General features: G+C 42.6%; 1 protein-coding gene across 1 annotated transcript in view; it reads left to right on the plus strand.

Moving 5' to 3' along the window:
- Positions 1-17,187, plus strand: part of LOC113957790 (SET-binding protein-like) — a 515,694-nt gene extending 498,507 nt beyond the window's left edge. The window contains exon 7 of the mRNA XM_027665561.1: positions 16,709-17,187. Within this exon, the coding sequence (XP_027521362.1) occupies positions 16,709-17,187 (479 nt within the window). The remainder of the gene's footprint in view (positions 1-16,708) is intronic.
- The last annotated feature ends 702 nt before the right edge of the window (positions 17,188-17,889 follow it).

The following is a 17,889-nucleotide window of genomic DNA, read 5'->3' on the forward strand; positions in this document are numbered from 1 at the left end:
TGTTCATTCCAAAACCTGATAATTGCTAATTTTTATGATCGATCATTCTGTGATAAGACAAAGAGAGTAAGGTACCTTCCTTTTTTTTTTGACTTTATGACTGTGTGACTTAAGGACTTTTGGCTTTACAAGTTATTTTTCCATTTTGTTCTGTTTTTGAAGTTAATGTGCACTTTGTAACTTAGTGCTTTCTGGGGAGAAAGGGGTGAAATTTTGGAAATTAACTTTTACAAGGGGCCCCCCAGATAAGCTCACCCAGGTTTTGGTTGTAATGTAACTTTTTAAGAGGTAACTCTCCAGAGGAAGGAGCAAGACTTTGGGAAATTTACTGTAACTTTTATGAGGGGCTCTCTGGAGAAGATTGCTCTGAATTTGTAAGGTAATTTTTTAAGAGGGGCCTTTCCAGGGAGAGGAGTGATGAACTTTGGAAATTTGCTGTAACTTTTAAGAGGAACCCCCTGGGGACGTATTCACTTTGAATTTGTGGTAACATGGAACATAATGTGCAAGTACTTACTAATCTATTAGATGAATTTGGTGCCAGGCCATCTCCTCTGGGAATGGAATGGGCACAAGATAATTGGTATAATATTCAAGCAATTGTTGATCGAATCTCTACCCTGTGGGCAGGGGCAAGAAAAGGTAAAGGAAAACCTATCGTTTGTTCAATATTAGGTGCAGCTGTAATAACTGCAATTAACAACAAAGAACAGCAGCTAAAAGCTCACATGAAAGTGGTTAACTCACTGCAAGACTCAGTTAAGTCCTTGCAGATGCAGCTGGAGGAACGAGAGGCTATTGTCACTGTCCTCCAGGAAGAGATAAGGAATGAAAGGGCTACAGCCTGTGTGCTCTGAGAGGAGCTGTATGCAAGATTAATGAGAGAAGGAAGAAGGGAGTCAGAGCTGGAGTCATCTAAAGAAATATACCCCCTCTCTGACTTAAAACCTTTGCGTGACCAAGTGAAAAAGCTGTCGGTGTCTCTCCGTCCCCTAATTAAAACAGAATACACATATGAGGGCTCGGATAACGATACACCTCAAATAACTACAAAAGAAGTCCCTTATACAGCAACTGAATTAGCTAAGTTAAAAAAAGAATATAGCAGAACCCCTAAAGAATCTGAGACTGAGTATGTTTGGAGAGTCTCTCTTACTGGGGGTGACCAAATTTTCTTATCAGAAAAAGAGGCTGAGGATTTTGGGGAGCCAGAGTTTTCCTGACCACAGGAGATAACTGTGCACCCTGGTCCCTTACCCAAAGAGCAGCCTATTGGGCTGGAGGACTCAACCCCTTAGAAAGGGGAGATCCTCTGGCTATAGTAGGAAATGTTAATCAGATTGTAGAAAGTGTTCAAAAGGCTGCTTGTTTACAAATGATGTATGATAGGGAATTGACACCAAGACGTGAATCCCCTATGATGCTGCCTGTAGACCCTAAAAGAATGATTCTCCTTATCAGGGGACTCCCTGAGGCTATGAAGCCCATTGGCATTCAGCTAAAAGGACAAATAGAAAGCGTCACCAAAGGGGAAAGAACTGCAGCCACTTTAGAAGCAGCTTTAACCCCCAGTCATTACCGTGGAGAAAATAAGATTTGGACCTGGGGAGAAGTGGCACAGGAATTAATTAATTATGGAAGAGAATATGGTCCAGTACCCTCAATTACTACTGATGCTAAATCAATTCGGCACACCAAATGCAAAAGTACTCCAGCAAGACTCCAAAAAGTAACATTCTCCTCTGGACAAGGAGGACCCACTAACACGGGGATACAGGGAAAAAAAGGAATGCCCTGTGGATTGTGGGCTTGCAAAAAGGAATCCCAAAATCCCTAATGGATGGCCAACCCATAGATAAATTAGAGATATTAATTCAAGAATGGCCAGTAAAGGAAGGATCCCTGAAAGCTGTCCCCGCTACAGCCCCTGCCCTGGAGGGGTCACAGAAAGGGGAGGAGAGCCAATAATTTATGTTCTCCAAGTGGAGAGGTGTGGTGGGTTGACCTTGGCTGGATGCCAGGTGCCCACCCAGCCACTCTATCACTCCCTTTCCCAGCCATAAAGGGGAGAGAGAATAAAATGGAAAACAACTCGTGGGTTGGGATAAGGCAGTTTATTAAGGCAAAAGCAAAGCAAAAGCTTGTGCGTGCAGAAGCAAAGCGAAAAATGACAGGATTTATTCTCTACTTCCCATCAGCAGCGATGTTTAGCCACTTTCCCGAGAAGCAGGGCTTCCGCACGCGTAATGGTTTCTTAGCAGGCAGCCATTGGAAACAACAAATGCCTGCCTTCCTGCTCCTTTCCTTAGCTTTTATATCTGAGCTGATGTCATATGGTATGGAATATTTGAGAGGCTGAGGGAGCTGGGGCTGTTCAGCCTGGAGAAGAGGAGGCTCAGGGGAGACTTTATCACTCTCTACAACTACCTGAAAGGACGGGGGAGCCAGGTGGGGGTTGGTCTCTTTTCCCAGGCAACTCTCAGCAAGACAAGAGGGCATGGTCTCAAGTTGTGCCAGGGGAGGTTTAGGTTAGATATTAGAAAGAATTTCTTTACAGAGAGAGTGGTCAGACATTGTAATGGGCTGCCCAGGGAGGTAGTGGATTCTCCATCCCTGGAGATTTTTAAAAAGAGACTGGATGTGGCACTTAGTGCCATGGTCTAGTAACCGCAGCAGTAGTGGATCAAGGGTTTGACTTGATGATCTCGGAGGTCCCTTCCAACCCAGCTGATTCTATGATTCTATGATCCCTTTGGTTAGTTTTGGTCATCTGGCCTACTTGTGTCCCTCTCCCAGAAGGAATGTTACAGTGTGAGTGCTGTGCTCAGCAGTAGCCAAAACACTGGTGTGTTATCAACACCCTTCTAGCTACCAATGCAAAGCATAGCACTGTGAGGGCTACTATGAGGAAATGAACTCCAGCTCAGCCAGACCCAATACAGGAGGCCAGCGCATGAGATTTGTATGCTGAATCTGTCATAGCCCATAACGAGCAAGAGGAGATTCTATCACTTGATGGCTCCTGGTTATCTACAGAAAATGCTACAATAGTAACTTTATTTAAACTACTGCTAGAAGATTAGCCTGTTAGCCATGAAGGGAGTGATAAACCTCAAATGAACTTTTCTTGAAATCTTGTCTGCTCTGGAAACTTCAAGGATTTCAAACCCAAATGATTGCTTGACAGTCGGGTGTAAATTAAGTTTGCAAGTAGATGTGGGCTGAGGTTAATTTAGTAGGATGTTTTATTTTTTACCAAAAAGAAATTCTGAACTCCATAATTTCTTTTCCAGCAGCACAGAACAGATATGTTAGGAGTGAAAGGAAGCACCAGTTATTGGAACAGCAGAATTAATACATTCTGTTTCTCTCTCAAAGGGGGAGTTACTTCTAATCTGTGTGCAAATCCTGAACTCTGAACAGGAGTAAAGGAAAATAAGACAATTTAAGCAAAACAAACAAGGTTGTTTGTCCTAAGCAAAGGACCAGGAGCCAAGAAATGCTGAGTATTCTTTCCAGCTCTGACAATGACTCACAACATGACGTTGGCAAGAGACTTAACTACTTTGGACTTCATTCAGACCTAAAGTAAGTTATCTGAACCAGGAATAAGCTTACTTCTGGGACCATTAATGTCAATTATATGACTGAGTAGTTTCAGCTACTATCCATGGAGAAGATAGTAAAGAAACTCAGGCAGGTGTGTGAGAAATATCTCTAATTAAAATTTTGGAGATGGCCAAATAAAGTGAAACAAAGAACTTTATTAACAGCGTGCTAGGTGCACCGAACTCATGACCCGGTTCAAGCACACCTGAATGGGAGGGACAAGCCTTTTTAAGGTCTCTTGATTTACATAGCCACTCCCTCACTCCTCCCATGCAAGGCCTTGCTCTTTTCTTCCTTAAAAGGTGATCTTTGCCTTTTGGTACAGTTCATTGGTTGTTCCCATCCACCTATCAGGTTGTTTCCCTGCCCCCAACTGCATGGTCCCTTGGCAGTGAGCCCAAATTGGTCTTACTGCCTTACATGCTTTCAGATTCGCCTCCATACTATAACAGTAAGCAGAACAGTAAGCAAAACAGTAAGCAGCAGTAGGTAACAACAAGAACAGTAAGCAAAACAATGAACAGAACAACAAGCAACCCACCAGCTCCTGACCACAAAATGGTTCTTCAATCGCTCCAAACAAAATGACCTCCAGGTATCTCAACACGAAGTAACCATGGAAATCCCTGCTTGTAATAAAACTGCCTTATTTATTTCCCACAGGTGTAATGAATTTGCCACAGATTAAGTGACCCACACAGCTCATCTATGCCCACTAGCTTCAGTAACAAACACTTTTCATACTAACTAGCATCCATGGCAAGAATTAAAGGCTGGGGTGAAGACATCAGGAGTATATGCTTGGGGTATAGAAAGTTTAATAGTTACGGTGGGCCAATAAGGCAGCTATGCTAAGCTTCCTTATGTAAGAAAAATCCTTACTTTCAATGTATGAAATGGCAAAAAATACTTGCAGGACAAGGAAAATTGCAGCAAGAAATCCTTTATTGCAGCTCTGGGTGCAATCCCAAGTCACATGGCATGGAAAAGCACAGGCAGTTTGAAAAACGCACCCTTTTTGTACCCTTTTGGCCACTTAAGATGTTAAATATTCAACAGGTCACAGGTACTTTACCTTAAAAGGTAATTTTTCGAATTCAGGAGGGGGTGTCACCCTCCCTCCTGATTGATTGATGACGTCAGATGGGGCCTTTCACCTTACGGTCTCCACGAGGTGCCTAAAAAATCTTGGAATTAAATGAAAGAAGAGAAAAATATCCCACCACCCTTTGTTTTTCCACTAAATTCAATTTGCTTATAATAAAACCAGGTTATTTATTTCTCATACTTCCCTCCCACTAGAAGTTTAGAAATGAGAATGAAGCAAACCTGTGGTAAAACATTGCTGTTGAAAAGCTTTGTTACTTTAGAAGAGGGGAAAGATAGAGAGAAATCTCTGAAGACTGCTTAGTAGTTACAATCCACCCCAGAAGGGGAGGGTAACCCAGGTTCTTACTAATAAATCCCTTGGGGTGGATTAGAGTGAAACAACACTGAATAATTGGTGTTTGTAAACATATATATGTAGGGTTTATTTTAGAACAATTTTGTTTCAAAGGTAAACAGGTATGTTGCCGTTTGGGGTGTTATCATTCTGTAGCAATACAGCAATATTAAAGCATAGCAATATGGCACTATTAAAGTATAGCAGTATTAAAGCATCTACGGCAATAAAGCATTGTTAAAGCATAAAGGTAACTGTTATAGCCAGGGAGAACAAAACCTTTTAAAGTTTAGATAAAATTTTTATTTATGGCAAACGAGCAAAACAACACTGGGTGGCCAGGGAGCATCTTACTCCACCAACGGTCCACCCGTTCAATACGTTTCAGTCCGTCTTTCATAGATTTGTAACTTTCGTTTCCCCATAGCCCCATATACATTTAAGGTCTATGGTTAACATAACAGAATATAGCTTGTCATAGTAACATAACATTACGGTTTGACATTTTGCAACTACAACATTGCAAATACAATTTGATCAGCAAATTATCTGGTTTTGTCTTTATTAACTATTACAATTCCCCCCTTTCCTATTTATCAGTAATTTGCTTATCATCTTGTTACAGCTTCCCGAGCTGCACTCAGGGTAGGAGATTGTTCTGCTCTAGGTGTTTCTTCGTTCAATTCAAGATATTGCTGTCTCATTACCATAAGTTGTACCGTTTCAATTCTACTTTTAATAAAAGTCACAAGTTTATTCAAGATACAAGGACCAAATGTCAAAATGATTAACAACATTATTAGGGGGCCTATTAGGGTAGAAATCAAAGTAGTTAACCAAGGTGATTGATTAAACCATGATTCAAACCAGCTCTGTTGAGCTTCTCTTTCCCTCTTCCTTTGAAGAATTCCTTCATGTAACTTAGTCATAGATTTGCAAACTACTCCCGAATGATCTGCATAAAAGCAACGTTCCTCTCCTAAGGCAACACATAGTCCCCCTTGTTGTAAGAATATTAAATTTAATCCTCTTCTATTTTGTAAAACTACTTCAGAAAGTGAAGTAAGGGACTTCTCTAAGTATGATATTGATTTTTCAATTCTCTCTAAGACTTCATCAACTGCTGCTCTCAGAGATGATATCCCTTTATTTTGTCGAACAAGGGATGTAATTCCAGTCGCTGCCCTTGCTGTTCCCAGACTAAGGAACATGGCAATAGTTATGGCAGTAAGTGGTTCCCTTTTTTGTATCTTGTGTTTATTATCATCCCAATGGTCAAAGACCGATTCTTTTGAATGGTAAAGGATTCAGGGTATTACCGTTATCTGTACACAAAATTCTTTACTTTTGTTAAATATTTGTAAAGACAAACAGGGGATTAAACCAGTCTTTGAGCATATCCACCATCCTTCTTCGCTAGGTATAGCCCATTTCTTTGTTTTATCAAGTTCCTTTATTGTAGAGCTGCATAAGTTATCTTTGGCTGGAGGTACATTTCCTATGCACGCTCCTTGTCCTCTCACCTGTTGGAGAGTGATTCCTATCTTTCTCTCTTCCCAATTAGTGTTGTCCTGATTGGATACTTTAAATGAGGTGTTCAAAGCTATCCCTTCATAAAATGGAGGTTTGATATCATAACACAACCAACAGGAATTAGTCACGTTAGAGTCAGTGTAGTTAAGTGTATGATAGGCCCCTTGCATTAACTTTAATAAGGGTTCTGCTTCCTCATATACCTTGGTGGATGCTAAGGTTACACTAGTATCATTAAAACTAACAGTCGGGACAGCTGAGGTTGTGAAATTCTTTCCTTTCCTATTCCCCTTCCATCTTTTTTATGACCCTATTGTGTCCTATTGCCAGAGGGCGTTATTTCTTGTTTTTTAATTAGTACTAACCCTCCCCTGTCTGTTCCAGGTTCCCAGTATCTGACTCCCCAAGTTTTTCCTAATAACCATCCTGGGTCCTCTGGTTGCATTACCTGTAGGATTATATAACCACAATTGCTATACCCCACAGATCCCCCAGACGAATCAACCTGTGGATGCTTGCAGCCGGGTGGTCCCCATGTTAGGTACTTATCTCGGGAAGTAGGGGTCCAAGCGGAAGCTATAGTGACACAATCCCAATATGCACAATAATATTGATTAGGATAGTTACAATACCCCTTTCCTGGATTAGATGCAGGACAAAAATAATAAGGTTTCAGATTTAAACAATGTGGCATAGGTACCATTTGGCACAGTGGTAACAGAGAAGCTAGGAGGTCCTGCTGTAAGATTACTCCCAATTATTTTTTGATCGCCCCATCTGGCCAGGGTCCAATTGTATGGCTGATGCGGACTTCCTCTGCTTTGGGGAAGCTGCCACAAAAGCACTACGATCCATACATAATTTCCCATGTCTCGTTCTCCACCGTATTATTGCTCTGCCTCCTTCGTCTACTCCTTTGCAGGGAGCAACGAGGTTTTCAATATCTTCTCAGCAGCAGTCAATATTCTTCAGGAGAATATGGGTTTTTTGGTAGATTCTTACAACTTCCTAGTCTTTTCCTTTATTTCCCAAGACCTGTTTGTTCCATATGCTTCTCTAATATTTCTAAAAGTTGTCTGGTTGTTAAATCTGTTTTCCAGGCAAATTTAATGGCACACTGTTCTAAAGTTTTGTACCAGTCTTTTTTATAGACTTCCCAGGTTTCTGGTACCAAACATTCCCATCCGCAAAATAACCTATCAATTTCTAGAACACTCAGTTGCTCATCAGAAGCAATAAAGAAATCTCGACATTTCATACAATGGGTATGCCGTCTACTTGCTGCACAATACCACTCTATACCACATAATATGCATTTACAACTGACCCAACTTTGATGTCCTGAGTCTGGGTGTTTTATACAGGGTATTTTTCGTACAGGTCTTTCTGGTAAAGTAATTTCAGTTTCATATTCACAACAAAAAGGGACATTTACCCCTCTTTCAGCAATTTGATACAATCCACTTCCCCTGGTCTGGTAGGGGATTACTCCATTCATCCAATGGCTATATAGAACTCTTATTAAGGTTTGGCCTGGAGGTACTCCAAACCAGGAGTATAGGCTAGGTCTTACGTCCCATTCAAAGCAATTCATTCACCAGTCCTGTTTTTTCTAAACTTCATTCAGAGATTCTCAGGTTGAGAGGTTACAGTCCATTCAGGAGTGTTGACTGGTCCTTTAACTCGAGACGCATGAGTCCATCTTCTTTCTGCTGTACGAATTGCAGTATCTGTGGTGAGAACAACAAAAGGCCCTTCCCACCGAGGGGTTAATGAGGATTCTTTCCAAGTTTTAATTAACACCTGATCCCCAGGTTGAATCTAATGTATTGACATGTCTAACGGGGGTTGCTGAGCTACCAGTCCCTTCTTTCTCAATTCCTGTCTCCTCCTCATTAATTCAATTATATATTCCCTCAAAAGGGTATCTTCTACCTTGGGATTTTCTATTGGGATTCCAAAATCATATGGCATCCCATACATCATTTCAAATGGTGAAATCCCTGTGTCAGTGGGTGGTTGGGTTCGGATATATAATAAAGTCAATGGCAAACACTTTACCCAATTCATTTTGGTTTCTATCATTAATTTAGTTAAATGTTTCTTTATTTCACCATTCATTCTTTCCACTTTACCAGAACTTTGTGGATGCCAAGGAGTATGGTATTCCCACTTGGTTCCAAAAAGCTCTGTTGTCTCTTTAATTATTTTAGAGGTAAAGTGTGGTCCCCTATCCGAATCCACCACTGCCACAGTACCGTACCTTGGAATAATTTCTTCTAATAAAATCTCAATCACAGTTTTGGCTGTACATCGTGCTACAGGAAAAGCCTCTACAAGGTGGGTAAGATGATCCACTAACACCAGCAGGTGGCGATACTTTCCTACTTTAGGTAGCTCAGTAAAATCTGTTTGTACTTTCTCAAAAGGTCTTTTAGCTATTTCTCGTCCTCCTTGAACCCGTTCTCTCAATTGCCTTTTATTTACCCTTTGACAGGTTAAACACCCTTCCAAAATTCTTTTAGCTATCCCATACGCTCCCACACAAACATATTTGCTCTCAAATTGATCCACTAAAGCCTGGGTTCCCCAATGTGTCTGTTCATGTAATTTAATCATGATTTTCTGGGCAAGACCCTTGGGGAGTACTTCTCGACCATCTGATAGCTTCCATTTATTGTTTTCCTCTTTTACTCCTACCTGTCGCAATTTTTCTTTCTCTTGATTGCTAAAACTTCTCGGGGAATCTAGGTTCTCAGGCTTTGAGTCCGTTATTATTAATAGGGCTGCCTGTTTTGCTTCTTCATCTGCTAGGTTGTTTCCTCTAATGGTGACTTTTAGTCCTTTCTGGTGCCCCTTTACATGTACTACAGCCACTCTTTCTGGTTTCCTTAAGGCTTTCAGGGTTTCTTTTATTAGAGTCTCATGAATCAACCCTTTTCCTTGTGTATTAATTAGTCCTCTTTCCTCCCAAATTTTCCCATAAGTATGCACTACTCCAAAAGCATACTTAAGAGTCTGTAAATATCGTTCCCACTTTTCCTTCTAACTGTTGTAAGGGTCTCAATAATGCATACAACTCGCAAGCTTGAGCTGACCATGTTCTGTCAAGAGGTCCAGATTCTCTGACCTGGAAAGTAATACCATCTATCACGGCATATCCTGACCTCCGGTGTCCATCCACTACTCTACATGAACCATCTATGTATAATTTTTCACCCTCTTCTAATTCTTCTTCCTCTAAATCTTCTCTGATCTTAGTCTGGAGATTTATTACCTGTAAACAATCATGTACTAATTCTCCTGTAGGTTCCCCATATAAGAAGTGAGCAGGATTCTGCAAATTCATCACTTCTAATTCTAATTTAGGCGAATGTAATAAAATACTCTCATATTTCAACAATCGGCTATCCGTTAGCCATTTATCCACTTTTTGTTGTAAAATTCCTCTTATGAGGAGTAAAAACCTTTAATTCCCCTCCAAAAGTTACTTTTCCCGCTTCTACTAACAAGGCTGTAGCCACAATGGCTTGCAAACAAGTAGGCCATCCCCTGCTTACTGGGTCCAACAATTTAGAGTAATATCCGACTGGTTTCTTTTATCCTGCCCATACCTGAGTTAGGACTCCGTATGCAGTCCCATTTTCAGTGTTTACAAAAAGATAGAATGGTTTTTGTATGTCAGGCAAATTCAACACAGGTGCATTTACCAAGTCCTCCTTTAACTTTTCAAACTGTTCTTCATCCTCCTTACTCCACTTTATTATTCCTTCCTTTGTTAGTTTCTCATATAAAAATTTTACTTTACTACTATAATTCTCAATCCACTGCCGACAATATCCTAATAATCCCAAAAATTGTCTTATTTGTCTCTTATTTCTGGGTGTCTGCAAAGATAGAATCCCATTTACTCGATTGGGGTCCAGTCTTTTGTGTCCTTTACTCAGTCGATGCCCTAGGTATTTAACTTCTTCCTCCGTGAATTGTAACTTAGACTTTGACACTTTCAACCCTTTCAAACTCAAAAAGTTTAATAATCTGATGTTTTCATCTCTGACTGCTTCCGAATTTTCTCCAGCGATTAGTAAATCATCCACATATTGAATTAAAACAGTACCCTGACAGGTCTCGAAGGATTCCAATAACTGCTCCAAAGCTTACCCAAACAAGTTAGGGGATTCCGTAAATCCCTGGGGCAAAACTGTCCATCTTAGTTGCTGTTTTCTATGTGTCTCAGGGTCTTCCCATTCAAAGGCAAAATAGTTTCTACTTTCCTCCTTGAGGGGACAAGCCCAAAAGGCATCCTTCAGGTCAATTACACTATACCACTTATGGTCAGGGGAAAGTTGACTTAACAAGGTGTAGGGGTTAGCAACCACTGGGAACTGAGTGACTGTTCTTTTATTCACCTCTCTCAAATCTTGTACCAAACGGTATGATCTGTCAGGCTTCTTTATCGGCAAAATGGGGGTATTATGAGGTGACATGCAAGGTTCTAGTAGTCCTTGTGCCAAAAGTCTTTCTATAGTTGGCTTAAGTCCTATTCTTCCTTCATATGAAATAGGATATTGTTTTACCCTTATCGGTTCCTCCGGGTTTTGAATAAGAACTTCAAATGGCTTTATATCTAATTTCCCTACAGAATCAGGGGTGTACCATACTTCAGGGTTTATTTTCTTTTCATCTTCAGCTGTAAGAGCATATATTTTTACTTGCAGTTTTTGTTCCTTAGTCTCCAAACTTATTCCCAATTCTATCATAAGATCTCTTCCCAACAAATTATACTCTGCTTTGGGAACCAGCAAAAATGTTCCCAATGCATATTTATTATGGGTTTCTATTTCCACATCTTTAATAAGGGGTACCTTAAATGGTTCTCCCTTGGCCCCTATAACTTGTACTGTATCTGGGGATGTTACACAGCCCCAAGGTATTTTCTGAACAGTTGATCTTTCTGCTCCTGAGTCCACTAGGAACTCAAATTCTTGTTGCTGAGGACCCAATTTAAGTTTTATCAAGGGCTCAGTGTCTTTTCAGGTCCCCAGCAAATAGAGCCCCTGACCCCCCTAATCCTCTTTGAACACCTGCTCATCCTGTATACGTTTCCTGCAATTCTTCTTCACGTGTCCCTTTTTGCCGCAATAATAACATTCTATGTCGCTCTGATCCACTTGCCCATGGTCTCTTAACGCTCCACGTCTGTCGGATCCACGAGGGGTCTGTCACCTCTGATCCCTATCTCCTCTTTGTCCTTCTCTTACAGCTGCCACTAAGATTTTTGCCTGCTTTTTCTGGTTTTCTTCATCTCTCCGTACATATACTTTCTGAGTTTCTCTCAGTAATTTGTCCAACCCCTTCTCCTGCCAATCTTTGATCTTTTCCAACTTTTTCCTAATGTCATCCCATGACTTTGCCACAAACTGTGTTTTAAGCAAGGCTTGTCCTACTGGAGTATCGGGGTCTAAACCTGAATAAAGCTGTAAACTTTTCCTCAGCCTTTCCAGTCAGTCTGTGGGAGTCTCATCTTTTTTCTGCTGTTCCTTAAAAGCCTTATTAATGTTCTGCCCTCTAGGGACAGCCTCTCTAATGCCCTGAACTATGATGGTTCGCAAGTCAGCCATATGACTCCTATGGGTCTGATCCTGATTATCCCAATCGGGCCTCCGAAGAGGCCACTTAATATCAGCCTCTGGACCTTGCTGATGTCCTAGGTCCCAATTTCTCATCCCTGCTCTTCTAATCATCTCCCGTTCCTCAGCAGTAAATAATATTCCTAAAATTGCTTGCATTTCATCCCAAGTGTATGTATTAGGGTCTAAAAATTGGTCAAACCTCTTGGATACACTGAGAGGGTCTTCCAACAGGTTCCCCATTTCCTTCTTAAAATCTCTCACATCCCTTGAACTTAAGGGAATGGACACAAACCCTATCCCTGGCTGTTGTCCTCCCATTGCAATCTCCCTCAAAGGGTATAACTGACCTTCCGTCTTTTCTTTTTCCCTAGTTTGGCTTTTCGTCACTCTCCTGCTATCGGTAAATGTAGGTGAGGGAGGTGAAGGAGTCTCAGAGGGAGGGGGTACCGGTTCTGTTAGGGCAGAGGGCTGAAGAGCCGGTACTGGGATGGGTGCAGGTGGTGGTGGGGGTGGGATGTATGGTAGAGGTGATTTTTGGGAATCATCCAGATCCCAGTTATTCTTTTTCTGCTTCTTTTTTTCCTTTAAAGGAAACAAGTAGTTTCTAGTATCTGATCTTATCCATAAACTAGTGTATTCACTTTCCTCTAGATTAAAGGGTTCTTTGCTATTCACATAAATGTTTAAAGCCTGACAAATCCAATCTTCAAACGAGCCATAAACTGGCTAATACACATGATCTTGCCTTATTTGCTTTCCTCCCCATACTTCTATGCAATAATGCACCATCTTTTCCCTCGATTTTCCTTCCCTGGAAGGGTAATCATTCCAATACTTAATCATTATCCCTAAAGGGCTATCAGAAGGTATGTATGGTAACCTCACCGCAAACCCCTTCTCGGGTTTTTCCTTCTCCTGAGGGACATCCTGGGACCCCTCCTTACAGCCAACCATGGGAGCAGAAGATTTACTTTTCTTCTGTCCCATCTTCTGAAGTGCCTTCTCACACACTCACACTTGCTTCCCTTCTTTCATGGCTCACTCCCTCGTGGGCTATGAGAAACGCACTACTAGAAGGTCCCCACTCGTTTCGTCCCACAGGACGTCTCACTCGTTTGCACTCTGGGGCCCCTTCCCAACCGAAGGGGGTTCCGCAAATACTTACCTCTCCTGGATAAGTCTTCGTTCGGCTCCTCACCGAATGGTTCCTTCCCCGACTGGACGGATTCCTCAAACACTTACTCCTCCTGAGTAAGTCTTCACTCGGTTCCCAACCGAGCGGCTCCACTCGGCGATGAGCTGAACGGAGTCCCAAATGCTCGCTCCTCCCCGGAGCAAGTCTTCGTCCGGGGTTTGTGCACAAAAATTACGGGGAACTGCAGTATTTATTTGCTCATTTACCTTTAAATTTCGGTCAGATATCTAGACTCTGTACCACGGGAGCCCTCCCCAGGACCGTCCAAATGAAGACAGGGCGCCGTCCTGGAGATAAGATCCTGCTGCACAGAAAGTCTAGATCCGAGTCATGGCACCAAATTGTTATAGCCAGGGAGAACAAAACCTTTTAAAGTTTAGATAAAATTTTTATTTATGGCAAATGAGCAAAACAGCACTGGGTGGCTGGGGAGTATCTTGCTCCACCAACGGTCTGCGCATTCAATACGTTTCAGTCTGTCTTTTATAGATTTGTAACTTTCGTTTCCCCATAGCCCCCGCCTTGTTTCGTTTCTTCCTTTTCATATCATCAGCTCTCTCTGCACAGTCTCTGCCCTGTTGCTAGGGGATCGGTCCTGGGATGAAGGCGGCAAATCCTCCTCTCGTTACCCCCGGTTTATCTCTTTATGTACACTTGTGCATTATGTCTTTCCCACATCATTCTAGGTATCCCTTCCCCATATATACATTTAAGGTCTACGGTTAACATAACAGAATATAGCTTGTCATAGTTTGACATTTTGCAACTACAACATTGCAAATACAATTTGATCAGCAAATTATCTGTTTTTGTCTTTATTAACTATTACAGTAACACTTAAGGAAATGCATGAGAGAGAAAGGGAAAGAAAGGATAAGGGTGGAAAGATGTTTATAGTCACCACCCACTGGGTCCAGGGATGAAACTTGGTAGTTGCGGTTTCCATGTCTAATGGTTGGTCTAATGGTGGTCTTGATCTATTGGAGCTGGGAGAAACCCCCCACAAAATGCAAAGAATGTTATATGAGTTATTATACACTTCCAGCTCAGGTGGGAACACCTTGTACCTCCCCGGGGGTGGCCTCTGACATCTCCAAAGACAGTTGCAGATGCCTATTGTGCCAGCATCCATCATGGTCCATCATGGTCCAACATTTGAGATGTATAACCCAGGCTAGATGCGCAAAGTTATCATGTAAAGGGAGGACATTGGCATGATAAAAGGGATTTTCCCACCTTTCAGGACTTGCTTCTTAGCCTTTTCCCTTCCTCAGGCAGGCATCTGCACCCAGGATAGCTGGACAATGACACCCATTTATCTGATCCTTTAGCAGTATTGGGGGTGGGGCATGGGCTTTGCTGGGTGAGCAGCTGCTTCTTTTCAGTTTGTGGTGATCGTAGAATGTGTAAGTCATTAACTGTTTGTCTTAGTTTACCAAGATTACAACTTAGAAATTAAGAAACTTCAAGTGGAAGTGTGGAAAAGGAAAAGAACAGCTTTTTATTAACAAAATCTGAATAAACAAGAAATGGTGCAATCAAAAACTTTCAGAAGAAACAAAACAAAGTCCCAATTCCCCGGGGAGGGGGGCGGGGGGGAAGAAACCGGCGGCAACCCGGGGCGGGGGGAAGGAGGGGGGAAGGGGGGAAGGCAGGACTGTCCAGGCAGTTCAACAACTGCTCGCAGCCACATGTGCCCGCAGCGGCCAGCAATGAAAAAGTCCTTTTCCACAGGTAGTCTCGAAAGCAGAATACCTCGCTCTGAGATGGGTCGGTCTCTCTCTCTCTCAATCGTCCTCTGCGAGGTGTCCCGTGGGGAAAAAGCTTCCTCTCAGGAGAAGAAAAGGAGGTGGCCGAAACCGGGCTCCCCGCTCCGTCCAGTCCGCGGACCAAACTCAAAAACCTCCGAACAAAAGACTCCCCAGCCATCCCTGTGGCAACCCCGCTTCCCTGGAACCTCCCCCTCCCCCTGCTCCTGTGCTGCCCAGTGCGTGCGGCTTCGCTCTGTTCCCACCCCCCCCCATCCCGGAAGAAACAGATGGGGGGGCGGACATTGGGAAAAAATTCCAACATCTCTTTTCAAACCTATGACACTGTTTCAGTCTCTGACAGTAGTTGAAGTTGTGTTTTCACCTAGCACAGTAAAAAAGGAGGCAACTGTTAAGATCCTGTAAGGTAAATATATGCAGGTATTCTTCCCAAGAATGCCAAGGCAGTGGAAAGGCAGACATTAAAACTCTCGGGACTCCAGGCAGTACTGTTCGCTCTCTGGCTTTATCATCACTGCCCCCCCCGACTCTCCCCAGGCCACAACGGCCCTGTAGCATTTCTGTACCTTATCTCTCTCTCACATATCAGAGAGAGGCTGAGAACTTGTCTTGCTATGCGGGAGGGGAAGAAAGCATTGAAACTTCCTTTGAGAAAGAGTTACCTTTTAGGCAGAAAGCCTTCCTAGCAAAAACCGAGTTCCTAGCTTTCCCATTACAAATTCTTCCAAAAAGCACTACTCCTACAGATCCAATTATTGAGAAATGCCTCTACCTGAATTAAGGTGCAAACAAGACCATATGCTGAAGTCAGTAGTATGGATTTTATTTAACAATAATTATGAAGTAGAGAGATAGAAAGAAATAGAAAAGGATGGGGGTGGAGAGAGAGAGATCAAGCAGAAGATAGACACCACCCGTGGATCCAGCTGCGTTCCATTGATCATTCTTCACTCTGGTCTTTTCAGCAGTGGGGGTCACAGAGTTGTTCTTCTGGAGGTACTACCTTTGTACAGTCCAAGTTCTGGGTATCCATGGGGTGGTTGCAGATGTTCCCATAACTTGGGATGGCATGTGTATAAGCAGTTGCTTCCTTTTCTACAGTCTGTCACAGTGGGAATTTTTGTTGGGATGTATGAACCAGGATGTGCTAACCAAATCTCATCTCCTCTAGGCCTGGAATTAGTGCCTTCCTGTTGTAAATTTCTGCCATCTGTGCTTATCTCAAGTTCCCACTATGGTGGTTTATCTTGTGGCAAGTTCCTTCTGTGGCCTTGACAGTGTTTGAGGCAATTGTGATCTTTAAGTCTCTTACAGCAACAGCAATTCTTCCGGGACTGTAATAATATTTTAACTTTTTTTAGTTGTTTTTCTATGCAGAATCCTTTCTCACAACCATCTCTTTTTCAGTAGTCATATTCAGCCTACTGGACTTGAAAGCATCTAGTCTTCATGTTGCTGAAAGAAGGCAGAGTTTCCATTCACTGTTGTTTGACCTACGCATGTTTCTCTCCTTATCTCCCAACAGCTGGCTCACCACTGAAAAAACAGTTCAAGGGCCATGAAATTGAAGCAATCCAGTGCGAGGTGCACAAGATGTGCAACTACACCAAGATCCTGTCCACGAAGAAGAACTTGGATCATGTGAACAAGATCCTGAAAGCCAAGCGGCTGCAGAGACAATCAAAGACAGGCAATAACTTCATCAAGAAGCGGAGGGGGCGTCCTCGGAAGGAACCCCTTTCCTTTGATGAAGACTCCAAAGACCAAATGCCCATTCTGGAAAAATGCATTGACCTTCCCAGTAAAAGAGGTCAGAGATCGACACTCAACCCTTTAATACTAGAGCCAGCAGCCACTCAAGATACAATCATGGCCACCATTGAGGCTGTCATACATATGGCTCGAGAGATGCCACTCCCGATACCTCCTCTCCCTCCTCCCCTTCCTCTGCCCCCTTTCCCTCCACCCCGGACGCTCTGGAAAAGAAAAAGCAAGTCCTCATAGGAGGAAGAGGAGGACATGAAAGTGAAGTGGCACCAGAAAGGCAGAGGGAGCGAAAGCAAAGGCCTTTCCTAAGGCTGGTGCACCTTGTTGGATGTCGGGTGCCAGTAGCAGGGTACACCAGGACTGAGGGACTGGAGATGTGCGGTCCACTTCACCCCCACAGCAGCACCAGACTCATCCCTTTGACAACCAGAACCCATGGCAGAGATCTGTGCCAGTCAGGGTTTGCATTTGGCCCCAACCCCTCCAGGAAAGAGCGGGGAAGGGTGTGGGAAAGATGGGGGGTAAGGGGGGGCTAGGTGTATGTGTCAAAATTGGGAAAAGCATCTACTTTGCAGAGTTTCCAAAACTAATAAGAATCTCAGCATTGCTGTTCTCATACCTGGAGGCAGGAAGTCATCCTTGCAAAGAGCCGAATGTTGTCACTAGGGCTGCATGCTCAACTCTGATTCTATTTGGCCAGCCAGGTGAAACTAAGACTAACCTTACCATAATAGAAATCACTGTAAAAAAAAGAAAAAAAGAAACAAACAAACAACAAAAAAAAAAAACCCAACAAAAAAAGTTGTGTAATTTTCTCAACTGTGATCTTGGTTATAATCTGTTTGATTTTTTTTCCCAGTTTTATATACCTACTAGGCTTTGGAGCAACATAACCCAAAATGTCTGACTTCTGCTAGAACTATATATTTCTTTCTCATT

This window comes from Corapipo altera, unplaced genomic scaffold (assembly GCF_003945725.1).
Source record: "Corapipo altera isolate COAL_440 unplaced genomic scaffold, ASM394572v1 61148, whole genome shotgun sequence".
NCBI classification, from domain to species: Eukaryota; Metazoa; Chordata; class Aves; order Passeriformes; family Pipridae; genus Corapipo; species Corapipo altera.